General features: G+C 42.0%; 1 protein-coding gene across 2 annotated transcripts in view; it reads right to left on the bottom strand.

The window, feature by feature from the left end:
• The window catches only part of CDK14 (cyclin dependent kinase 14), a 2,372,392-nt gene that overhangs the window by 2,076,784 nt on the left and 268,893 nt on the right, over positions 1 to 26,715 (bottom strand). Inside the window, exon 1 of one of the 2 annotated variants that reach the window (XM_069648417.1) lies at positions 23,169 to 23,322. The exons of the other annotated variant lie outside the window; for it this stretch is intronic. Within the exon in view, the coding sequence (XP_069504518.1) occupies positions 23,169 to 23,183 (15 nt within the window). The 5' untranslated portion in view covers positions 23,184 to 23,322. Of the gene's footprint in view, positions 1 to 23,168; positions 23,323 to 26,715 lie in introns of those variants that run through there. 2 annotated transcript variants of the gene reach the window in all.

The raw sequence follows: 26,715 nt of genomic DNA, 5'->3' as shown, positions 1-26,715 counted from the left end.
AGATCCTGAATCCTCATTTCAGTGCAAGTATAATTTCTGTGTATGCAGATTAAGTGATTCATCGAAAATAATGAATTGCTTGCTGCACCATATGATAGAATAACCCAACAGCCATATACACTGACACCTTTTGTGCATGTTGAGAGTGAGAAAAACAGAATACAAAAGAGTGAAATTAATTCAAATCTTTTTGGAATTTGGATTTCCATATCTTCCGATTGTATTGTCTGTTTTGATTACTGCTGCCTCTAAGGTTTCTTGTCATCCATCACATGGCCTGAATGCTCATCCTTGGATTGAGATTAAGAATACATTTCTGGTTGTGACCTGGCAATATCCCTGCATCTAGAATGTGTCAGATTGCACAACCTTCGCTTTCCAATTACTCTTGTTTTCCTATGGTACCAGTTGTTGTTAACTGGGGTGACATTTGCAACATCTTAATATTAGTTTCTAGATCTTACACTGTAAAACCTTGTTTCGGTCATTATTCACAATTGGGTTTTTCAGTCTTGCCAACATTTCCTGCTGATCAGGTTCATTAGAAACCTGCTGCAATTTGATTACATTCTACTGCCAACTTTGGTGTTATACGAATCAGGGTTCTTTGTTTATAGCAATACACTCTTACAAATACTCTTGATCCACGAAAAAAGCCATTGCTATAAATAATGTTTCCTTCTCTTTTCTGGCTTTGGCACTTTCTTTATATGTGGATTCTCAGAATATATCTGATTGCATGTGGACTGGAATGGAAGTTGTTGTTTTCAATATGTGCTACCTGCTATTAGGCACATTACCAAACTGCTTCTCATCCAAGAGATAAAAGAGAATCTGAATGGGACACCTTTGCTGAAAGTATGGGGTTTATTTGTCCCGGGAGTGGGAGATAATTGGAAGATATTGATTACCTTACCGCGCAGCTCAGTAACAAATAAATAAAGTACTGCCACAATATGCCACTTTTTAATGATGTAGACAGGGGCTGCCACCATTAGCCAGGGATGGGAACTAGGTGGTTTCCGGGAGATCATTAATGGCACTTTCCTCTCCCGCAGTGGACTGATAGAGGAGAGGAGCAGGAGAGAAGTCTTGGTTACCCTTCACCCCACGCCTGTTATTCTAAAAAAGCCTGCGGCATAGGAAGAGAGCAGGGTCTTAATCTCCTTTCCACCACAGCAACACAAGCACATGACACCATCTGCACATGCCCTACTGGCCTTTCAGAGGTACAGCAGTGAACTGGCAACCAGAAGTGGCCCAGGAAATGTTTTTAAAGTGGTCCTAGATTTCAGCATATGAGCCAGCCCGACCCCTCTAAATAAGAAAATGTGGCAAATGGATACAGTGAATACAAAAAAAAGATTAACCATAACATAACAGAAAACGGGCATATACCTTTGTAAGGGATGAGAAACAACACAGTGAAGCATCTAACAAAATCTTTGCTTCAAAAAGATGTGGGGGCGAATACAGATGAAAGGAAGGGGGTGTGGTGCACGGGAGAGAGAGTAAGGGGAGCAGAAAAGCAGTATATCCACACAAAAGAGGCCCATGGTGCAGAGGCCCACCGAGAAATCTCCAGAGTACCCTGTGGGCCATTTCAGTACTGCAGAGATACCGTCTAGATATGAAAACGCCTGTTTCCACTGTAGGTGAGCACATCTCTTCTCTGGCAGTAATGTGGTCTAGTAACTATCTAGAAGATATCATAGCCAGCCTTAAACCTTCTAAATGGTCTCTGCCTAAATTATGATAAGACCAAGCTTGTTCTCATAGGCTCGCAGCCACATCTGAATAAACTATACCCCCTCTACAAATCCTTTAACATCAATGGGAACATCATCAAAGTCTCTAGTGAGGTCAAAACTCTAGGCATATACTTGGATTCCAACCTCTCTCACACCAAGCAAGTCAATGCAACTGCCTCAGCTACAGAATACATGTCTAAACTGATCATGGCCTGCAAACCATTCCTCTCCTCCAACAGCTGCATTATCCTAGCCAGAGCGCTGATTCTTTCCAAGTTAGACTATTGTAACACCTTATACCTAGGCTCTAATAAACGGAACTTGAATAAACTACAAGTGCTCCAAAATAACGCACTTAGATCTGTCCTTAATATCCTGCACTCCAACCACTTCTCAGCAATTAGACGTGATATACAGTGGCTCCCAGTGCGAGACAGAATCTCGCTGCGAACACTCCTAATCAAGCACAAATGCCTTTCCAACACTGCGCCAAAATACCTGCTTGACAAATTCACCAGGAACCAATCTACCAGACCCACCAGGTCAAATTACCTACACTGTCTGACCATACCTAAATACAAACTCCAAAAAGGCTACGATCTAGCTTCCCGGTCCTAGAAGCTAAGATCGGGAACTCCATGCCCACAGCACTTAGAGCGGAATCCTCCTTTTGGACATTCAGAAAAGAAGCAAAAGCTTGGCTCTTCACTCAGAACCAGTTATTAAATGCCCCTACTCGTAACCACTCTGCCACTGTTATATCTATCTTATTATCTGTATCTTCACTGCTGTTTTGTATCATAGCCTCTACAAGCTCTGTATCACTATTGCTATTGTATCATACTAACTCTATGCTCTAACATACATTGTACACGCTTCACCCGTCTAGCCTGCTGACTTGATATGTAACACAAGTCAACCGTTTTATGCTCTGCTTTTTGTAACCACTGCTTAAAGATTATGTACAAGCGCCCAGATACCTCAGGCTTAGGCGCGCTCTATAGATAAATAAACTAAACTGAGTTGGCATCACAAGTGACTATTTCTGTCTCCCAACTTCAACACATTTAATGACCCTGGGACAATATCTTTACCTTCCTAAACATGAAAACTTTTGGAGCACGTATGGCAATGTTACTGAATGCAGCTAAAACAAATAAATAATAAAAAAAAACAGTTAACTGAACCAGTGCTGCATCCTACTCGAACAAGGACCGGGCAGTGTACTCCACTGAGGGACATGCTGTATTGTGCTGAGCTTCCACTGAGCATCACCTACCGACACTTACGGTTTCTCTTCCGAATTACTACTGGAAGCTAACAGCAGCGAAGAGAAAGAGCAGCGTAGAGGGGTCTGACAGCGAGCGACAAGCAGGAACACAATATCCAGTGGGCGAGAGAGGGGAAGGGAGTGAGAGAGGGAAAAGACCAGGATCGTGCGTTCTTCTGCCGCCTTCACTCTAAAAACCCTGCATGGCTGGGGCGCTGCTGCACTTTGAAACCCCGCAGTCCCTTCCAGCTGACAGCAGTCAGGGACGTCAAGTCTCCCTTGTGACCTCTGTGGTCTCCCTTGCGACCTCTGTTAAAAAAATGTAAAAAAAACTTTTTTTTTGTTGTAATGCAACCTCCTGGACTGTGGCCAGCACCATGTGGCTCTTTTCTTCTGGAGTGGCTGGCTTTCTTTTTATGGCTCCTTAAAAGAAAAAGAAGAACAGGAGTGCCACAAGTCTAACACTTTCAGCACTGGCCCTAAATAAGAAAGAATAGGAATACAAAATAATGTGTCTTTCTGAATTCTATACAATAATTGCTAGACTCATTAAAGGTTTATTTCAGGCACACTTCAGGGGGTGAGTCACTGATTTAGTCTGTTCTTAAAAGCCTCAACTCAGCCTTTCATCCTTCTGAGGTTGATAAATGAGTACCAACACAGGTAGGGTTAAAATGGGTGTATATTTTTTCTATATAAAGCGCTTAAGCGGAAGTACTATATAATAGCACATCATTATCATTTGGTCATGGACGTCTGCTTGCATTCGCAGTAATTTGGTAATATGGGCCTATACACACTGATCTTAACAATACAAATGGCGATCCATTCTTGTATGAAATGTACATCACATTATAGTGATATCGTAACCATATTTTCCGTAGTGTACAAGGCTATGTGATGCCACTCCCTGTTTTGTCAACAGGTGAAAGGTCTTGTTCCCTAGCTTTCTGCATATCACTTTGGGGTGGGTCAAATGACATTGCTTCCTGTGATGTCATCGGGGGTCAAGGGTCGTGTGATGTCACTTCCGCTACCCCTGGCATTTTGGTGAAATGATTTCCCTGACAGCAGTCAGTGCTGAAGGGGAGGCAGGCCGCTGAGGGATGTGAAAGGGGGTCAGCCACCTGGGATTGGCTCTGAAGCCGAAAGTTCACGATTCTATCCATACAAGCAGCTACTGGCCACAGTCCGTTCACTACCACGACACATATGCTAACGAATGTGAACAGTCTTTCATACATGTGCAATTTCCCAAAAGGTTCAAGGTTACTGTATGACCAGCACTCCATCAGTTAACGCTTTTATTTAGGTCACATATTAACTTTGCTGGTGACAGAATGAGAGTGCAATCATGGGTCAACATATATTAACGTTTAAATGCAACACATATTAGCAAACAGTTTACAGCAACACATGAACAAATAGAAAGTAGAATTCAACAACAAGGTTTTGTGTTAAACGCAAAGCACACTCGAGTGTTATGCATTTTAGGTAATGAATGTTTCAGGCGCCTCGATCAGCCATAGCTCTAAGCAGTAGCAGGGGGCGGCGGCCTACAAAACAGAGATACAGTCAGCCGCAGTTCTCCAGCAGGATGCGAACAGCTCGCCAGCATTCTACAGTCGAAAGAGCCTTTCTCGAGGAAATAGCTGCTTCTCCTTAACCTGACCAACAAGGCAGTAGATTAACACTAATCACGGAAGCTGGACATGTATCAAGTAACCAGTAACTCGGAGTGCATATTAAAACATGTTTTAACAAGTCTAGAAGTAAAATGAGTTTAATATTTAGTAGTATCCAGGAGAAAGGCTGCAGCCAATCAGGTGGCCTAAAATATGGGCTGTCAACTGCCAGTACAAGGCCGCGCTCCATCCTCTCCACCTTAGCTGCTCCCCCCAGTTGGCCATTTTCTCTCCTTTCGAACCTGCTCAAAACCCCATGTTGGCCCCCTCTCCTGCACCCTTTTTACCCCATAGTCCGAAGGTGCACCAGTCACTTCCCAGCCCAATGTTCTCACCCCACTAAATGCCATCACGCATCCCACAGAGCCCTTTCCTCCACATTATTCCGGCATTGGTGAGGCTGTGGAATCAGTGAAGGGGCTTTCTCCCTTTAATGTTTCCCCCTCCAGCTATCATGGTTTTTTTCATTCTTTTTACAAGGAATAGGGAATTAGGAAATGCGTGCCCTCATTACCTTTAGGGCAATGCCTATAAGCATCCATGAACGAAAGCTCTGCGGTGATAATAATGTCAATGACCCCTAAGCCCACGTCTTTGCTAAGGCCTGCTTATCCTTGGGCTAGACATTGGGGCATTACAGCAAGAAGCAAGATCAAACTCCCATGTACCCAATACACAAGCAATCCGAACGTACAAGATGCTGATTTATTGTTGAAAGGTAATTCGTGAGTTTCCAAAATGTTTCAGCTTCCAAGGCCTTTCAAAGGCAGAGACAGTAAAATAGCCATGTAACTTCCAATGATTAAAAAAAAACATTTTTGTAAGCGACACCTTATAGTACAAACCTTTCTATTTATATATTGAAACACATTTAATGTGTATGTACACAAATGAGTATACGGGGACAATGTATGATCTATCTTAAGCTCTCTAAACATTTGAATCAATTTTCCATTCTAAAAGATCCCAATTGTACATTACCACCCAGGGGCGTTGCCAATCTGATTCCACAGAACGCGGGCTGAAATCTCTGATCTCAGCCCGCATTCTACTGAACCTACAGGCTGCCGCCCCACCGCGGGCCGCCATTTAAAAAAGAAATATTCCTCTAAGCCCCTCCCTCCCCATTCCCTCCGCTTACCTTTTGGAGGCAGCACTGGCCCCCCTCGGAAAGGATTTTCCTTCATTCAACGTGACATGCGCAGTGTCCCATTGAAAATAGAAAAATGTTTGTTTGTTTGCACCCCCGAGTTGCTGCTTTGGTAACCCGGGGTGTTAATTACTCTTAACACCTGATCCGGCTCACCGGATCGGGTGTTAATGCCACATTATAACATTGGAATGTTTCCACTGTAAACAATAGGACAGAAGAAAACCTTAACACCATCAACAAAGCTGTATTCGATGAATAGTCATCAAAGCACAAAACAATCAAACAACAGATGCAATTGTAATGTAATGTGTCATTTTGTATAGCGGCTTTCACCATTAGTATGGTCACAACTGCTGTAGATTGAACGCCCTCAGGGGACCGAAGTGGGTGCTAGTATGCATGTGTGCATTATAGCCAATACGAGGATATAAAGGGTGGTCAAGTCCCTGCTAGCCACCAATGTCTAATTGGCATGCAGATGGGTGGAGAGAAGTAATTTGGGGTGGTAGTCTAGTGGGTATATGCAAGAGGATAGTCGGTATGTTTGTAGCTACAGTTCGAAAGTTTTGTCACGAAAGGTAGTTGCGTTCCTATGGCAGAGGTGTTGTGCATGGTGTCTTAGAGTAGTGTATGATGGTAGATATGTGAGGGCCGTGGCCATGCCTTCAGCTAAATTCCATAAGCACGGAGTGCGAGATGTTGAGTACATTAGATACACTCTAACAAAGGCTTAGATTCCCTATCTTCACCCTACTCTAGGATTACCTCGATTTAATTCAATGGCTAAATTCTACATGCATCCACATGTAACAGAATGGCTACCCTCAACATGCACCGTGATTGAATACAATGCTTACTTTCTGCATGCAGCTAGATTTGAAACGTTGGCTTAATTCACCCAGAATCAATACATAAACTACATCATGAAAATCTAACAATAGTTTGAGTAGTTAAAACATTAACAATCAAGAAATTCATGAAGACTTAAAATCTTAGCACATACATAACATAATTAAAAGTATATATTTCACCAGTAAGATTATGTTACCTCTTCACCCTAATCCTCCAGGATAAAGATAAAATAGGCCACACTATATACATCGGAGTGCAAGGAGGAACAAGAAGAGTGTTCTGCAATAGACAGAATTCTAACACCATAGTTGTTCAAAGAGATTCTTACATGTTTCATCTAACCTGGTTGTATCTTGGGCAAATTAATAAGTGGTGCTGAAGAGTTTCTAGCATGCATGGGCAGGTCCGACACTGAGCACCAACTGCTGAATTCCAGATACTCTCTAATACAGCCAGTAGGAAAATTCCAAGGCACTTTTTGAGACATAGGCTTCTCAGTCATACTGAGAATAAATATCTAAATAATTCACTAAGCCAACTTGCAATTTAAGAGCAAAATAGTGCCTGATTACCAAGCTGGTTCCTGTTTTTGTATAAAAATATCTTCCTGTTTTGAAGCATATAATTCTCTGAATTTTTGTTTTGTAACCTCACCACTAGATAGGGGGTTTAAGCAAATGACCGTTTCAATTTCGTCAGAGAAGGATGTTGTCACCAGCAATTGAATCCCTGCAGATCATCAGTGAGAACCACTGGACTATACAGCCTACAAGATGGGGTACAAAGGAAGGGTAAAAAACGCACATATATACATAGAAATATAGAGAGGCATTACCATTAAGCAAAAGATGAATGGCATTTGTTTCTACAGCTACCCCATAAAGATTGGGCACCATTTATAGACCAAGAAGGCAAATATTCTGAGCACAACACTCCTCTGTTAAATATTACTGTTGCATGAAACAAAACATTACAAGGATGGCACGCCTGAAATCTCTTCGGTATCTGCAGAAACGAGGAATCTAAAATTATTATTTTACTGGTAGCTCATGCCCATTAGGGAACAACTTTGCCTGTGGGGCGTAATTTTGCACACTTCAATAAAAGCGCTTAATATGGTTAACTTGGATGTAAAACAAACTGCAAACTTACACCAGAACATTGACTTAAAGGTACAGTTTGAGATAAAGCTCTTCCAGATCATTTATTATTTTAAGACTGTGTAATTCCTGCTGACATTTTGCTTAGTGCAGTAGTGGCAACTGGATCAGGTTCTGCTTCATTTTTTCATATGGTACACATAGGTTTATCTTCTCTTCAGCCATTGTTTATATGGGTTACAACATTTTATAATGAACACATCCATCATTTGAAGCAGTGAAATACACCGGTATTCTGACGGCAACCTGGAATCCAATATCCATGGGTTACTCTAGGAAAATATTTGTAAATCTTATGGCTTGTTACCCAATTTCTCCTACAATTTCTGAATCCCCTCCTGGGATGTTTTGAGCTGATTCACTCAAATTGTATTTATCAAATGCACTAAACACTTAACAAAATTCCACCAGCCGACACTTTGTATCATTTTGCTCTCACTTTACATTGATCCAATGGTGTGGCCCATAAGAGATGCCTTTGACTGCAAACTGGCCCCCCATCCTAATGTTTCTATCCTACCCTAGAAACTGTCAGGTCAAAACAAGGCCAAACCTGCCTTGCCCTTACCTCTTTTTCCCTCTGCTTTGGACACCAGATGGTGTGATGCCAATGGGCAGGGGTTAATATGTGTGACGTGCAAGAATCCAGAACCATTAGGGAAAGCGACTGGCCCTAAAATAGGGGCCTGGTGGGATAAAATCAAACAGGTGTTTGCAGGGAGTGGGGCTCCGGAGCGGGCACCAAAGAGCAGAGGCCTCGGGTGTTGACTGCTTGAGGTAGAGTTCCTAAAGTCTGTGATGACTTGCTGCCCGATTACCTTTGCTTTCCAGGGTGCAGGATCACAGATACGTGGGCCTCCTGAACCAGTAGGGAGAGTGTCTGGCCCTGAAGTGTCACCATGGTGGGATAAGATCAGGAAGGGATTGTAGCTCTTCATTGATAATGATTATTAATTGTTGTTCAGTATGACGAATTCACGCTGTACATAAAGAGAATTTGCCAAAAAGCTAGCATGAGTTTAGTCTTTTCTGGAAATATTGTTACAGTTAATTGTTATCCCTTTACCAAAGTGCTTTTTACAGACACTCAGCTGCTGGTCACAAACATAGGAGTATTTAATATTTAAGTGTGAAATTATTGAAAGCCAGTATCACCTGATATAATATATTTCTTTCAAAAGAATACATTTGAAAATACAAAAGTAACTCAGCATTAGAATTGGACTCAGGAAGAGTTCAGTATAACCTACACAAAGCTAAATGTTGCTTGTTGGAAATTGAAGAAAAATTCCCAAAACCTTTGGTGAATGAAAAGAGAATTGTATATCAGAAGAAACATATTACTTGAATTGAAAATGGAAAAGTATTTTAAAAGTTAGAAATACCCTGTGGAAAAGAAGATCAAGAGCTATACTAGGAATGCTGGCAGGAGTCCTAAATAATTGTTTGAATACTAAATAAGGCTAATACATAAGAAGCACGTTTTGAGATTTTGGCAGAACCAATGATGCAAAAGATGTGAGACAGCAAGATCAAGAGGAGAAGCTGATCGACTGAGGGGGTGATGTGGATGTCTCTGCATTACCCTTTAGCTGATGTACTTACCTTATTCCAGAACCTGTAACTGTTGGGAAGGAACTAGAGTCTTTCCACACCTCCAAGCACTTTAGAATTAGGCAATACTTTGTTTGACTTCTTCTAGGCACTACAAGAGGACCAGGGGGGAGGAGGGGCAGTGGGAAAGCTTTTTCATGCAGATAAAATCACAGACATGGGCAGACACTAAAGAAGGCAGTTATTGTTTAAAATATGAAGCACAATTAACTATTAGCTGAATACATTTGTAAATGTCAATTCCTATGTATTTCTAAGATCTTAGCACAGTATGACTCAAAACCTCCACCTCCATTCCTGGAAAGAATGCAGCCTATGCTAAAATTGTACTGCAGGCTTTGCAGTTTTCGTGCGAGCACTAGCAGCACGACCTCACTGACCAGCTGTCTGCTGTCTGTCAAAAGCCCATGCATGCTAAAATGGGATTTTACATGCTCGATGCACACAATGCAGAATTATGGAAACCAAGGTTAAAGGAAATTACAGGACCAGATAAAAACATGAGTAGAATGAGTGGTGTATGAATCCAAATTAGTTAGAGAAATGTTTAGTTTTTCCTTGGGCTAGGCCTCAAGGTGTGTAAGAGTCTGCAGAGCTGTAGTGTGTTTCTGTGTTAGGTAGCAATAAGTAAAATAGCATGTCCTGACAGAAATCGCTGACAATGAAGAAAGGAAGACTGGAGCATCCCTTATATGGAAGCAGGATGGTTTGGGATGGTGCCATGGCCGGTATCCAGTGACACAACTGCAGCAAGCCAGGGGTATATAGGATCCTGCCTGGCATCAGTTTGGCAGGAGAAAGGAACGGATGAGGGACAGAAGAAGGCAGTTTGGGGAGCAGAGTTCTTTGCTGCCATCTTCATTTCTGTAAAGATTAAACTTATCCTTGCAAGATAGACTTGTAATGAAGGTCCCGACCTATATATATATATATTGAGTCAACAGCTGAATGAAGTGGGCCCCCCCCTTAAACCTAACCAGAGAAATTCAAAGGGACTTATATGGTGTTGCAATTATGCGAAAATGTTTTTTTATAATGTTACAACATACTAGTATTCAAAGGCATTGCATTTATAATGTCGAGATATGGCATTACAATGATGGAATAAGGTGGCAAGGCACATAATGGACAATGAGATATTCTATACACAGACAGAAAATCGCCTGAGCTAAATGCCTTTAACAAAAATGCATGTACTTAAATTGTAACTAAAATAAGAAGAAACTGAGTAGTGCTCAAAATGTGTAATGATGAGATCATTTTAAAGTTGAGACGTTCAAGGACACTATGCTTTCAGAAACTTGACTAATGGACATAAACCAGACTAATCGGGCCTGGTCGAAACCCTTATCTGAAAGAATCCAGCTGTACAAATTATAATTGAACAGTGCACTGAAAGAAGAGTCAGGAATTCATGCTAGAGCCTATTAAATTTTGAAGGTTTTAGTCCAATTAAAATTAATTGCCCAATGAGCTAATGCTAACAATGAGGTTGTCCAAGACTGAGCAGGAGCGGTGGGGGCAGATTGCCTCCTCATATTTTGCTATAAAAATGAGCTCTGGGTAATGCTGAGGGGGCTTCTTTTTGAGGCAGGGAACTTGACCACAGCAGATAGGGCTGTGCTGTATCAGCTATGATGAAATAAACCCTTATGAACTTAACAGTCTTTGTACTGATCCATTGAATGGTCCTTATTGAAAGGTGTTGAAGTATTTGAATCCTGCACCCCAACCTCCTCGAGGTGCAGCAACTTTGTCTTAAGGTATTTGAGGGCGAGCTCTGATTCTATGGGTCAGAGGTCACTCGGTCCTCGTTTACATTTGGTAGTGAGAAGGATGGTTCTTGACCATCAACTATTAATTAAAATAAGACACCTAATGGCCATTGACACAAAGTAACTCTAGGTCTTCGGCAATATCACAAGTCCTTCGCCATTTCGGGCTGAGTAGACTGTGAAGCTCCCTATAGACAATGAGTGCAGGCGGGGCCTGAAGTGACCCCGGCACATCCCAGCGGACCAGACGAAAAACCTGAAGAAGGCAGTGATCACAAAGGGATGGCGGCGGGAGAACAGAAGGTGAGTGAAAGCTGCCGTAGCCGATAGAGAGAGACGGGGACATGGGGAAAAAGAATAATGGCAGTTAAGATTTGGGAACAAACCAAAAACATTACCTGCACTTAAAAATCAATAACAAGATTAAAATATTAATCAGGGACATGCATGCAGGTGGTCGGGGTTTGTGTTTAACTTTGTTAAATGTCACGCTATGTATGTGTCTAAATTTGTATGTTGTGGCTGTTCATGTGGCTCGCTTCGTGGCATAAATGTCTGCGTGCGCAGTTAAAACATTGGAACTAGTATAAAAATGATAGTTTAAGCTGAATAAAAAAATTGGCATCATGCCAAGGTTTTGAAATTGCAAAAAATTGCATCCAAATAGGTGGTCAGATATTATAGTTTAAAGCACACAACTTTGTGGTGATTGCAGCCCAAAAAAGAGTTAGACAACCTGTCAAAAGTGCAAAAAATGCTGGTACACTTTAAGCGAACACATTGTGTTTCAAACCAGCAGCTATGGAGTTAAAGTTGTATTTCCTTGTAGCAGGCAAGATAACTGATAGATCGTGCTAAGAACAATACATTTTCGCATTAAAGTTATATTTGATTTATGGAAGTACTGTTCTCGTGCATTAAGCGCACTGCGCGAAAAGGAATGCAACATGTGGCAATGTTTTAACTGTGAGGTGCAGGGGAGGTCCGGCTAAGAACCAGGAACTGTGAGCCTGGAATGTGTACAAATATAAGAAATGATTGAAAAATTCTTAAAGCAAAAACAGAGCTCTGGTTTTGTTAGAATGTCTGTATGAGGTTGCAAGAAGTGATTAAAGATAGTACTTTTTTTGGTTGTTTTAACATCAGAGCAGCAGTTTGGAAAAACACAGTTGAGAACGAATGTGTAAATGGGGGTTGACTAAGAGTCCACGAGAGCACGGTGATCAAACAAAGAAAGGAATGTGCAAATAAGGAGCCCTTGAGATAAGCACGGAGAACGCTCTCCATGTGCGCCTTGTAAGATTGCCTAAATCACACAGAATATTATAAAAAGACAGGCTGTAGGTCTTGTGGAAACAAGGTATGAAATGTAGATCACAAAATGCAAAGAATCATTCTGAGCATTGCTGTGAATTATGGAATAAAAGGCCACATTTAAAGATAAGGGAAATACACTAGTGCAGTTACATGTATTAACCAAGCGCTAAGGGGATATTGATTAATGAAAACAACAGCTAAATATTTCCGTGGGATGGCTGGTAAACACAGTGCTCAGATCTGGCTCGGTCATCACATTGTTGTTATTTTGACTCGTGATGGGCATGCTAACAGCCGATGTAATTGTGAGGTTATTTTAGTGATATATAGAATGTTTGAGCGCATGTGTGTTAGATATTGCATTTAATTTCTAAAACAGAGTGCATTGCGTACAGAATGAATGTGCTTCATGGCAGAGAAGCCCCAGCAATTGTAGGAAAAGGGCTTGATTGCATATTAATGCGTCCGGCCTGTTGTGGAAAGCACTGCAAGACTCTTTCATTTTAGTACTGGTGAGCGGACATCCCAGCTCTTAGAAGCCGGATGACTAAAAGCTAGGCCCCAGTGTGGAGTTTCAAGAATAGGCATACATTATTGAGGTGACCTGGAGGGTCTGGGGAACTAACAAGAGTGATTAATTCCGATAAGGATGAATGAGCGCGGACGAAAAGACATCTTTTGCGTAGACCAATGAGTTTTGGCAAAGAAATGCATTAGTTTTCTGATAGCCTGTGACTATGCGGCCGTGCAGCACTTAAGACAAGCATTTCAAATGTATAAAAGATTAAATGAGATGCCCAGGATCACACAGCGTTTAAGGGGTGAAGCTGGGATTTGTGCCCATATTGCAATTCCAGGCAGTTGAGCACTTTCTCTTCCAGCTCTCAACATGAACTAAAACAATCTAATGTTATAAAACTGCAAGAGTACGCAACCCGTATTTCCAACCTGACAATTCTAAAACCCATAATATTACAGACGGGGGCTACACAACATGGCAATGATTTTAGCATCAGTTCTCGATTATCAAGGGGAGTTCCAGCAATGTGAATAGGTAACACCCCGCAGAAAACAGCACAGTAATACAAGGGATCCTATATGTTTGACCAGGATCACTGTGCCTGCTGGCATAGCCAGGATACAAGCATGAACCCTTTTGCTGCATAGTCTCGAATTTGCATACTTGTTTGATGCTTGGAGATATATTCTATGCATATCTTTTAAGGGATTTCTTAGGTTTTAAGAATGCTCAGCTGAGCAAACTGATTTTAACCTCTATCTGGTGCAGGAACAGTGCTGCTAATCGCGCCGCTTGTGCTGCAAACCCAAGTAATTGTGCAGGTATATTTGTGAACTTCAGATTTAAAAATGGTTCAGCCAGCCTCACTGGGATGTGCCCTTCTGATCCTTCACATGAACACATATCCCTACAATAAGTGCTTAACACACAGACAACCTCTGAACCCCTGTGGATGAATATGGATTTCAACTTTGGCTAGTGCACACGATCAGCAACATTCCCACAGTGGGAAAGTAACGCTACAAAGATCATGTTACCCAAACTATGTATTACACAATGAAAACGAAAGGCAGGGCACGTTTTAATTGATCAAGGCATAATGTACTTGTCAAAACCGACAGGCAATGGGTTTGAAGCCTCAGCAGCCTGCAATCAAATTTTCCTGGCATGTGCTATTTTAGCCTAATGTAAACTGGAATCTTGCTTTAGACCAGGCAGCATCGTGGGGGCCCTGGGCAGCCACCCCATGAGCCCTCAAATAAAAACGTCTCTGGGGTCTACTGTCGTGTGGCAAGGAATGAGCGATTCCTAGTAGCATTGAGCATGCAGAAGCCTGTAGGCATTGTGGTGCTATTAAAAAGAAGGGGCTTGCAGATTACAGTAAAAGGCATACACTAGGGGCTGCTTGATGAAGCATAGCCTGTGGTTATGGGACAAATAGATATATATTGTAGTTACTATGATGAGCTGCATGTTAAGCTCACACTGGATAGAGTCTATTAAGTAAAACACAGCATAGTGGTAAATTTAGCTAAAGGGGATAAGTACAGACACTGCTGGGAGAACTGATAGAGGTAGGTAACCAAAGCAGGGTTGAGAATTTTGCGAGAAATAAGAAGGGATGGTTCTGCGCCAAGTTCACTAGAAAAGCATTCCATGATTTGGGGACAAGACGGGGGAGCTTAGCCCTATGGCATTAGCCCCTTTTGGTGAATGGGGACAGCAGTGGGTAACAAGGAGTCCATGAGCAAGAGCACTGGGGAGTAGCGCAGGATTTAAGAAATGCTTGCTTCTCACATTACATGTCGGAAAAGCTTCTCACCTAGGTAGGCCCTGCAGCAATGCGTGTGTATGTGTTATGTATTGCTAAGTGCTGTATGGAAACAGAATACTAGCAGTAGTGGTGATTTTTTAACACTAAGGTTGAAGGGTGAGCGCGCATAACTGAATTGGTGAATGGGGATTTTAATCCTTGCATGAGGAGGGGAATTCAAGGCTGTGTATGACCATCCTGCGCACCCAATGGGGGAACCAGTGATGACAATGAAACAGGTCTTAGCTCCATTTCTATTCCTTTATATTGTGGGGTGGCAAGCAGCCTGGGGCAGGTAGGCAACCTGGCCCTGGCCGAGCATCACAGAAAATATTGCCTGGGTCATTGCACCAGCAGTCCCAGTGGCACATACATGCAGGACTGCAAGCAACTTAGGCAAATGGAATATCGCAGCCAGTGTATGAACGTTGCTTTCTATAGCATGCGTGGCTCTGAAGGAGCTAGAGAATGGAAGTCATAGTCTAATTTAGCTGTCTCCTCGCTCTCACCCCCTTTCTGGGCTGGCAGAGATCCTTTTAAAGGGCATAGTCTGTGTCTGTGCATATCTGTGAATGCCACCAGCCTCATACATGTCACTCAATGAGGTGCTGTTTGGACACGTGGCTTTCATACCCTTTGGTTGCAGACACCTTGGCTCAGATATTGCTTTGTATTTCTGATATGTGAACTGTTAGTTAAGTTTATTGTGTGTGTGTCTGTTGTATGGCAGAGGCACAGTGTTCCCAGTTTTTGTGAACTGCCTTTGGGGGTGTTGATAGGTGCTTTATTTTAGAAAATTGTATTTGTATGCATTATTTGTTAATGCCTTCACATTAGTCCAGTCCAGATGGCCGTGAGCTGGGAAAAAACTATTGCCGACATTTCAGTGGATTCCAGGCTGTTTAGACTCATAATTAGGCCAGGATTTGTGATGTCGTATTTCTGTGGGCTTGGACAGTAAATTGCACCTCTTGGAAGCCATGTTTCCAAAATGCCTTGCAGAGGAAGAAGCCACCGACACACTGGTTGGTGTGAGGTGGCCTAGCTCGCTCCCAAATTCTCACCAAGATGTGTACGCCTCACCAACTTCCAAAGTCACCAGCCGCCACTTGGCTGAACTGACCCTAGCAGCAGCATCAGTTAAATGTACCAGCGCTGTGTAAGACTCACATTTGTGACTTTAAAAGAGTAGCCTTTCCTCCATGGTTGGCCAGTGAGCCACTCATCTGGCACAAAGTCATGTGTATTCTTTGAAAAATACTGAGAGTTGCATACTGCGGCACTCTGCACTTTTAGAGCCTGTGAGGATTTTGTGAGATGGCTGCAAGGATGGCGGTGTAGTAATACAATTTAACACTGATAATGACGAGAAATGAATGAGCAGGTGGTGTAAGTATGGCAGGGAAAGGAAAGTGCCGGAGGCATTAGCAAATGAAATAGTGAACGGGAAGTAATGGCACAGGGACGTCACTCCACCAAAATGATAGAGGTAGCGAAAGTGACATCTCATGACCCTTGACCTCTGATGATACCACTATAGGAAAAGGTTTAAACATTTTTTCAATTTCTAGGGTAGCAATGGGGACCGCGGGGCAACACGGGATACCGCCGGGGGTGCAGCCACATCCCCTGGCGACCCCCAAATGATGTCCCTGCAATGGCACTCTAACGATAAAATGCAACAAACAGAGTGTAGCATGTAACCTAGCATGGTATGAACAAGGGTTATTTTACAGCTACAAAAGTAGTGTTAGAATTAAAAGAGGTAGTGGTAAACTTCATGAGATGAGGAGCAAGTAATTTTACATGGGGTTTTAAATCAATGTGCAGACAGGGGCAGGCACTGCTCTGTAGCTGAATGGTCCATTGCCATTTGTGCATTCTGTCACTTTTGACTTAGAATGCCCCCTGAAATTAAAGGAGGTTACTGGATCATCTGTGACCTGCTTTTGGGGAATTTTGGGGATAGCACACATGTAGTGAAGGGGGTTTTTGGGGTGCTCCGAAAGGCTTTTTCAAGGAGCTCTACCGTGACTGGTAGGACAGTCTGCATGGAGTCATACCAGGGGATAGTTTACAATTTTTGAGGCCTTGTCAGCCGGAGTGGAGAACATTTTTATTAAATGGGGAAAAAACTTTCGGTTTGAGATGGGCGGTTGAGATTCTGGTATCGTAGGAATTAGATGAACAAAGAAAGACTTGAATGACAAAGCGTGAAAGCATGATGAGTGTTGAGGTTACCATGGAAAAGCATGATTATTTAGGGCATACCCTAGTTAAAAACAAGCAATTTGGAAGGCATGAACGCGGCAGAAGGCCAATGAGATTGGGTGAGTGAGAAGTAAAAGATATTTAGTATTTTTGCAGCATAATGAATATAGCCAGCGGTATGACCTGACAAAGAAATAATGACATATTTTTAGAAATTCAGGCGCAGGCTGCGAATTATGAACATTTGCAAACACGAGGTGAAACGGGTGACCTCCAGGAAAATGAAGGCAGCCATACAATAGGGAAATATGGCAGTTGATAAAAGAGCAAGCAGAATGAAATAAGAATCATGAAGGACAGTAGTGGTTCAAGTAAGAATTCCGGGGGGGGGCACCCGAGAGAAAAACATAAGAATTCTGGGGGGGGCACCTGAGAGAAAAACGTAAGAATTCCGGGGGGGCACCCGAGAGAAAAACGTAAGAATTCCGGGGGGCCACCTGAGGGAAAAACGTAAGAATTCTGGGGAGGCACCCGAGAGAAAAACGTAAGAGGTCTGGGGGCACCCGAGAGAAAATGTAAGAATTCTGGGGCGGAACCCGAGAAGAATAAAATGTAAGGAATACCAGGGGGTCACCTGAGTAAAAACATAAAGATTCGCCTTGTTCCTGCGCTTTAAAGAGTGGTCAGAAGGAACGTGAACCCAGAGCCCACAGTGGGGGGACAATTAGGCTACGATAACGTTTAAAGACGTCATTAAGGGGGTTTGTTCACATCCCATGACGGGATATTAATTAGAAGGCAGGTATGTGTATGACCAGCTGGTGTTTGTCTAGTCTGTCAAGTGTCTGTTATACATGTCCCGTTGTATGTCAAATGTAAGGAATTGTGTCTCCTTGTTGGTTGAAATCAAGTAAAAGTTTAATGCGATTCTACAGTTGAGAAGGAATCGCACATAGAATTATGTTCTTGAATAAATTGGCGGTATAAATAATTTGGCGGGAAGGGACTGGATTGGAGCTTGCTGCAGTTGACGCTCGCTCATTGTAATGGGAGGTTTTGACTCACATAAGGATATAGAAACATTGCTCCAATTAGAGGGGTGGGTTAAAGGTACCGCCCACAAGATGTTTATGCCGCGGCCACAAATTAAGTCTCCATCTAAAGCCATCTTACAACGCATAACAACTTGCTTGCATGCCGCATATACAAGCAAAAAGTTAGAAAACGCTATGCTGTTCTCAAAGTGTGAAAAATATAAGAACAAGGACAGGAGGAAGAGCCTCCAGCAGCCTCAATGCTAAAAAATATGCACTGAGGGGGGGTGAGACACCTGCAGCAATGCCTGCCCCGCCTGAAACAGGAACCGAGGGAAGTAAGCCTAAGGGACTTTGCCCATTAAAGAGAGCTAAAAGCAGCCACACGGTATAGTAACCCCGCTTATGAGTCACCTTCAGACAGTAGTAGCAAAAATCAAGGGAAGGTTAAGGACAAGAATCTCACATCCCTAGCCAAGGGACAAGGGGAGACACGATGATGCGCTAATGAAGGAGGGGATCAGGCACAAACAAGGGCATCTCTCAACAAGGGAAGAGAGGGAAAGAAGAGGAAAGAAAGTGAAGACATAACTGATGAGATAGCATTTACAAGGGACAAATGGATGGGAGGACAAATCTCATTGAAACTCAATGGGAAAGAAAGTGAGGATAGGAGGCCTAAAGAGGAGTTAAGGGCCAGAAGGATAAGAAGAAATGTTAGGCTAAGACGAGAACAGCTTTATCGCGAAGTGCAAGAAAAGCAGCTCGATCGCAAACCATAGAACAGCCTATGAACGTGACAGACAGAAACAGCAAAGGTTAAAAGAAAGCAAAGGTACATGAAAGAAGGGATGAGGAAATTCAAAGGAAAAATTAATATAGAGATAAGAAAAAGGGAGAAGATAAGGGTCAGAGAAGAGGCGAGGAAGTGCAAAAGGATTGGTCACAGAAATAAATAAACACATAAATAAATGAATAAATCAGGAAATACTGAAAGTGAGTGGTTATCTTGAATAAAAAATGAATAAAAGGATAAGGGATACACTCAAAAGCATAAAGAAAAAAGAGCAAAAAGTAGAAAACAAATAGCACTTATGAGGTTTCCTGGCTGACAGAAAAAAGGAGCATTGGGCAATAAAAAACATCAGGAGACCATGAAGACCAAGAAAAGGAGTATGGCTGATAACATTGGGTCAATTAAACGAAGGAAAATTCGCACAAACCATTTTAAAGTAAATATGGTGAAGTAAGCAAAACAACTTGTGAATGCCAGTAACAATTTTGATTCATTTTACAGACAAGCTATGGACCTCTTGCGTGAAAGCACAAGAAATTGTCTGCATGGCCTTAAATTATAGAGAAAAGAGAAAAAGGTGAGTACTAGTTCACGCCAAAAGGGTGTGAACACAGAATTGATCAACACTAAAGGTAAAGGGATCCAGGTGAGTAACAGGAAAAGGTAGCAAGAGACACAAGGTCTTCACAAGTTAGCTGTTTTTCCCAAGATAGGTATAATCAGGTGCGGAAAGAGCAGAGAAATAAATAAACAGCATGGCCATTCCAGACAACCACAGAAAACAGAAGTAAAATTGAAGATGAGTAATTATTTTCATGTTCATAAAGTTAAAAGGATTGTTATGATAGAGGTATGCAAGCATTAGAATAGGCAAAACATTAATGGAAACAATAAAGGTGGAGGCACGTAGTAAGAATTGGTGCCATAGTCTTAGAAGACAGGGGTAGGCTAGATCAAGTTAGACAGGGACGGTGTGCAGCGAAACGCCTCTGTTTTATCTCCCTAGGATGAACACAAAGCACAAGCATAGACCATAGTCCAACTAACGAAGAAAAAAAGAATAGGAAGAATGGCTGCTAAACAGAAGAAGTATGTGCAGCTAACCAGGAAGAATTTACTACTAAGCTGAAGAAGTAGGCGCAGCTAACCAGGAAGAATTTACTGCAAACCTGGAAGAATACAGCTAAACTGAGCAAAGAACCAAGCTGAAATTAAGTATCCCCGTGGGGTGGTTGGGAATTAGTTGTTTATGTGCACCAACGGATAGGGGAGAATGACCCAGAGAGTATTTATTGATAGCAGAAAGGGAGGAAGGGGGATAAAGTCGGGAAGAAAACCTGACCCCTTGCAAATGCCCGAATGACTTTTGCCTTTATCTTGACTTTCTGCAGACAACGGGGATCCCTAAGGAAGTTTCTGTCATCTACTACGGACGTGCCTAGAAGACCAGGAAAGAAGACGACATCTTTCTTTAATAATATTGTCTCCTTAGGGTTCCATGTGGCACCCGGAAGGGGAAAATATGTCCCATGAAGGATGTGATGTATCGAGTGTTATTGAAAACAAAAATCATTGTCTAAGCCAGCTGACACAGTGCTAGGAATGGGGGGTATTTTAGTTATGGTGTAAAAATGACCCACAAAAGGGAAATGTTTGAAAGGAAATGTTGTGTAGCTTGACTAGGAGGCAGGGATGTCAAATAAGAGGGAATGTCTCAATTCTAGGGAATAAGGTATAATAGCCAATGTGAAAAGAGGTTTTAAGGAAATGGGTTGGTAGGAAATGTGTTAAATAGCAGAGATCTGTTTATTTTACAAAAGAAACTCATTCCATTTTATATTACAGGTATACGTCGAGGGACCTGTATGCCTTGGAAAATTGACGTTGAACCGCATGAGGAGAGAGTGAGGTCGTAGAGAAACCCAGTGAGAGCCCGACGTTGAATTATGTCTGCAAAAGACTCCCCCAACCCTGAATCCCCACGCTGAACTGTCCCCTCTTATGGACCTATTGAACAATGAACCCTTTCGAAAGAGAAACACTCTGAAAAAAAACGGTGAACTTCTTCTGGAAAGGAAAAGACAATGGACTTCTGGTCTAATCATCAAAGGAACCTGGGAGACCGACTGTGAAAACAGCACAATGGAAAGGAAAAGGCGACAGGACACAGACGGTCCACTAACGCCAAACTCATGACAACTACAACGGAAGAAACAGAAAAGGAAAGAGTGCGGACAAGAGGGAAGGACAAAGTGAAATGATATTCATGGGCAGGAGAAGATGCTCAAAGAGAGATTGGACTTTGTTGGGGTGGGAGCTGCAGACAAGGTGTGACATACGAAAAGACAATGGGCTAAATGGGTTACCTCAAAGCTTGACCAAACCTCTTGAGTCTCACAATGGCTGTGAATTGGCCAAGGCATACAGTTAGATTAAAGGCACACAATTACAGGAAGTAGGGCTTACATGGAAGGAGATGACACACACATGTTTGTTTTTAGTATGACAATGCGTTAGTATATGCCAAATTATAAGATTGTGTTAAGAAATGTTTAGATAAATGTTAAGGTGAATGGAAATAGAATATGGTTTAAAGTTGTTGTTTTACAAACAACTGAACTTTCAAGACGGGGGAGTGTAATGAAGTCCCCGACCTATATATATATATATATATATATATATATATATATATATATATATATATATATATATATATATATATATATATATAGAGTCAACAGCTGAATGAAGTGGGCCCCCCACCCCTTAAACCTAACCAGAGAAATTCTAATAGGACTTATGTGGTGTTGCAATTATGCAAAAATGTTTTTTTAGAATGTTACAACATACTAGTATTCAAAGGCATTGCGTTTATAATGTCGAAAATGGCATTACCATGATGGAATAAGGTGGCAAGGCACAAATTGGACAATGAGGTATTCTATACACAGACAGAAAATCGCCTGCGCTAAATGCCTTTAACAAAAATGCATGTACTTAAATTGTAACTAAAATAAGAAGAAACTGAGTAGTGCTCAAAATGTGTAATGATGAGATCATTTTAAAGTTGAGACGTTCCAGGACACCATGCTTTCAGAAACTTGACTAATGGACATAAACCAGACTAAATCGGGCCTGGTCGAAACCCTTATCTGAAAGAATCCAGCTGTACAAATTATAATTGAACAGTGCACCGAAAGAAGAGTCAGGAATACATGCTAAAGCATATTTCATTTTGAAGGTTTTAGTCCAATTAAAAATAATTACCCAATGAGCTAATCCTAACAATGAGGTTGTCTAAGACTGAGCATGAGCGGTGGGGGCAGATTTCCTCCTCATGTTTGGCTATACAAATGAGCTCTGGGTAATGCTGAGGGGGGTTCTTTTTGAGGCAGGGAACTTGACCACAGCAGATAGGGCTGTTCTGTATCAGCTATGGTGAAATAAACCCTTATGAACTTAACAGTCTTTGTGCTGATCCATTGAGTGGTCCTTATTGAATGGTGTTGAAGTATTTGAATCCTGCACCCCAACCTCCTCGAGGTGCAGCTACTTTGTCTTAAGGTATTTGAGGGCGAGCTCTGATTCTATGGGCCTGTCAGAGGTCACTCGGTACTCGTTTACAGACTCTTGGCCTTACTTCACTAGAGGGGCGAATTTACTCTGGTGTGAGCCTAATTAGGGGCACCCTTATTATTAGGGACACCCCAATAATTTGGGACACCCTTACATAACTAAAGTAAAGAGGGCTCTTACCTTAGCTGAGGCCGTGGTCTTTCTTTAACAAGGAGCTCTGGGATTGAGGTGTCACATGAAAAAAATCAGCAAGAAAAAAGTAATCCCAAACATTAGTATTGTTAGGAATCAAGGAACCTACTGGTCGGTATGGTAAAGGTGGAGGAAAAGACACCTGGAATTAGCTTTTCTACCTTTAAAATGGCTTGGTAGCCGGTCACTACCCTTCTATGGGAGTAACGTTCTAAGGGCTTCATTCAGGGCTCTCAGTGCGGGTAACTGTGCAAAGGCCAGAAGACGGGTAAACTTGCTGCGTCGCTCCTCTTATCCTAGCCTTGACATTGAGTTTCCTTGCTGTTCTACTGTTGTCAGCTCTTCTACTTTTGCTCCTGCCTTCTCCTTTCCTTACCATCCCTGTCTTGCTTCGATCACTTCCTTTCCTCTCCCTATTCCTGTGTCCTGGATGCCATGGTACTTCCTACCTGCAGTGCTTTCATCCGCTCCTGTTACCATCACGACATTGTATCCTGTGCATGCAGAAAAGAGTCTTCTACCGCAGAGGGTTTCCCTTGAGCGCATTTCACAGGTCAGTGCTTGCTAATCTTGACAAGTATATTGATGAAGAGACTTGATTGCAGGGGACATTTAATCTATAAGAAAATACATCATTGTAAGAGTGAATGAAGATTTCAATGTAAAATATTTCATTAAAACTATGTTGTACCTATCTGAGTCTCATTAATACCACTGCAATAAACCCTATAAGATATAAGATCAAATAAATGCAGGTGATAAACGTTTGCTTGAGAGGCTGGTTTTAAATCCTCTCAGAGAGATGGAATTCACTTTTATTCAGGCCTCAATAGGCTATGTTACAGTTGATGATCATCTAGCTTTCTTAGATGGGCTGGAGGACATCTCGATCCTTGCTGGAGAAATATTGGCCCACTCGCATATAGGGTGAATATTGATAAGGGTTTACTAGAAATTGGTAAAATCATGGAGGCCTAAAACCTCATTTTGGTTTTGGAATATTACCTCCCATGTAATGCTTCATTGGAAATTGATGCCAGGTTGGAACTCTGTATAGTAAACCTTTTATTTTTAGTGAGGAGAAAATAATGTTAGTGTTCCTCATTTTCAAATAAGTCAAAATATAATGTGGCACTTTCAACAGGGCTCACCACCAATGGATCTTTGTCAGTTATGTTGGTGAAAGCACAATTCTTCATGCATGCCACATTTGAATATTACACACAGAGGATGAGTGAAGATGTTTCATAGGAAACTTAAACCAGGAGAAAAAAATGTAATTAAGAATATGGTGTAAATAGGCATGTTTTTACACTTTGTAAAGCCCACAGCTAATTTAGGAGCGGTGTACCACCTTGTGACAATTTGCAAGGGTATCCAGTCATTTTATCGGAAATAAAACAGAGTGGTACATGGCAGAGTGGACAATAACAGCGAAAAACACTGAAAACTTTAAATAAATATATAAAGGGCAGTGGGGTAAGGGGTTAAAATGAGTCGGAATGGGGTGGCTTTTAAAGGGTGGAAAAAAGTGGGCCTTTTTTTAAAAAGTTTGTGTTTTTGATGTTTTCCACTCTGGTATGTACTGTTGTGGTCGGTAAGATCACATATAACCTCTGCAAACTCCTTTGAGTCTCTTCCACTGCTTCAAACATCGAGGACCTACAATGCTTTTCACAGTCATCCACAAAATAAAAAAATCAAAGGCTACAAAATGAAAGGCTACCCCACAGATAGGCTTGGATATACTGGATGCAGTAAAGATAGATAAGCCTTAACTAAGATGGCACCCAGGACCTAGCGGTGATCATGCGTGTCTAGCCGCACTTCCACGAGTCCCATTCATGCCAGGCAGGAGAAGAGCATGGACGTGGCAAAGTTCATGCCTGCATCTTGGATGGGTGAATAAGTAACTTGTTTGTATAGGAATGCTGTACATTATACAGAAGTAGACAGAACAAGAGCACTAGCCCAACATTTCTTCTTAGCGAAAGCTCATAGACTGTGCTGAGAAATTAATTGTAGCATCTGTGAAGAAGTTCACGAGCCATTAAAGCTCAAAAAAGGTAGGCTAGGTGCTATACCCCTGCTGACAAACACACTCAAACATAGCTATTCAGAAACAGGTGAGGCAAATACTCAGTTCAATAGCCTTGGCTTAACATTGGAAGATGAGACATACAAAATTCAAGAGTTAAGACACAGGCAGTCTAGTCCCCCCAGCAAATGGAATTGAAAAAAATACAAATGTAATACAGCAAATAATAACATGTTATAAAGAACTCACTGCATCAGACAAGCTAAAGCTAATTTTAGGACGGTAGTGTTGTTTTAGTTTTATTAGAAAATTGGGTTATTTGGCTCGTACATGGCATGAGTACAGGCAAAGAGGTCTGACGCAGCGCGGTGCGATCCATTTTCAAAGAAGGACCTCCATCCGATGAAGAATGGGTTCTGATTATTTGGGGCTGCTACATTTTTGAAGAGCTTGCACTAGGATCTATGCTTGACGCTCTTGCAATGTCTGCTGTCTTATTTCTCCTTTCTGGTCTGTGCCCTCAGTGTTCTTTTTCTGCATTGCCACAAGTCGTTTCTGGGTGCTCACTGCAGTTTCTCATTGAAGCAGACATGATTATTCCAGCTGAAGGACTGTATGCACCTGGATCACCACCTTAGAATGTAATTACGCCCAAAAGAAAATCAGACAAAAGATGTGTCGCTTTTTGTCTTCATGGAACGCAGTAGAGGATATTCTGTAGGGTGACGGAGAATAGGACGCTCATTAGAAGAAACAGCCTAAATTAGGCATTCTATGCGAACAAAAGGACACTGGTCTTCGCCTGTAACTTCAAAAAAGCAAAGAGCATCTGTAAAGAAATCCATTGGATTGCATGGAATGGAATCCTAGGAAACTCCTCTGGGGGCCACAGCTTGAGATGAAGATAATATTGACAGACTTTCGAGCGGAGAATGAAAGTGGATGCTCAGGGCACTGATGAAAGCAGAAAAGCTCATTTTGTGTTCTTGAAAATCTATATTGCAGGCCTAAATCTGAGGATTAGTCATCGACATTGCTCTAAGTATTATATTCCTGCGAGTCTGGACCGTCTATGCTCTTATTCTGTGCAACTTCTTGCATTTTATCGAAAGTCCGCTCAATATTTCATGTCTGGGCGTAAGCATCGTGCATCAACAGTATAATGTTAACATTCTACAGGAAATAATACAACAATCTAATCGTCGGAAGCAGTATTAAAATAAGACATCCCATAGAAAAGAGATGTCACAGTGCTACATCATGTAGTAGCAGGTGTGCCATAAACATGTCTAATGTACATCAATGGGCAGACAAGTTGAATACATATATGTCGGTGAAATAGCTCACTAGTTAAGCACTTTCCTCAGACATCTGCGTTCGTCATGCAGTCACAGGGTGTAACCTTGGCAGGGCCAACTCAGCCCATGATTCATCCAAACTTGTTACACTGAGCTCCATTAAATTGAGCAACAACATCATCTAGGACAACGCTTAGATTCAGGTGGAATCTGGCATAGAGTGCAGTATAAAATCGTGATACTGTTATGAAGAGGTGGCACTAAATCCACACAGATCTTACGCCAGGGTTTCGTAGAGAATCTCCAGCAGGTGGTAATGGGTACATTGCAGAAAGGCCATAACACAATTAGGGTGGAGATGTGCCATCCATTCATACAATAATGAACACATCCAGTAACCTCAGTCATTGCAAGGGCTAAGTGACAAACAACTCTCCCTGTCCTTGCTGTTGGATTGGGGGTTGTCTCCAGGTGATGCTTGGCCCAGGGTCTGGGTCGGGACAATCCCCTGTCTAGGCCCATAATGCTGCACACTATAGGTAGAAGCCTGTCAATTTTCCTCCACAAACCCTCCAGATGCTAAAAGGGAATCGAGTAGCAGTGATCCCATTGAGTCAGGTGTGTCAGTACACTCGACTCCCCTCTCACGTGTACAAACAC

Source organism: Ambystoma mexicanum, chromosome 2q (assembly GCF_040938575.1).
Source record: "Ambystoma mexicanum isolate Mex_15411 chromosome 2q, UKY_AmexF1_1, whole genome shotgun sequence".
NCBI lineage: Eukaryota > Metazoa > Chordata > Amphibia > Caudata > Ambystomatidae > Ambystoma > Ambystoma mexicanum.
The sequence above is the reverse complement of the archived record's forward strand: the minus strand, read 5'-3'. Positions and strand labels throughout refer to the sequence as shown.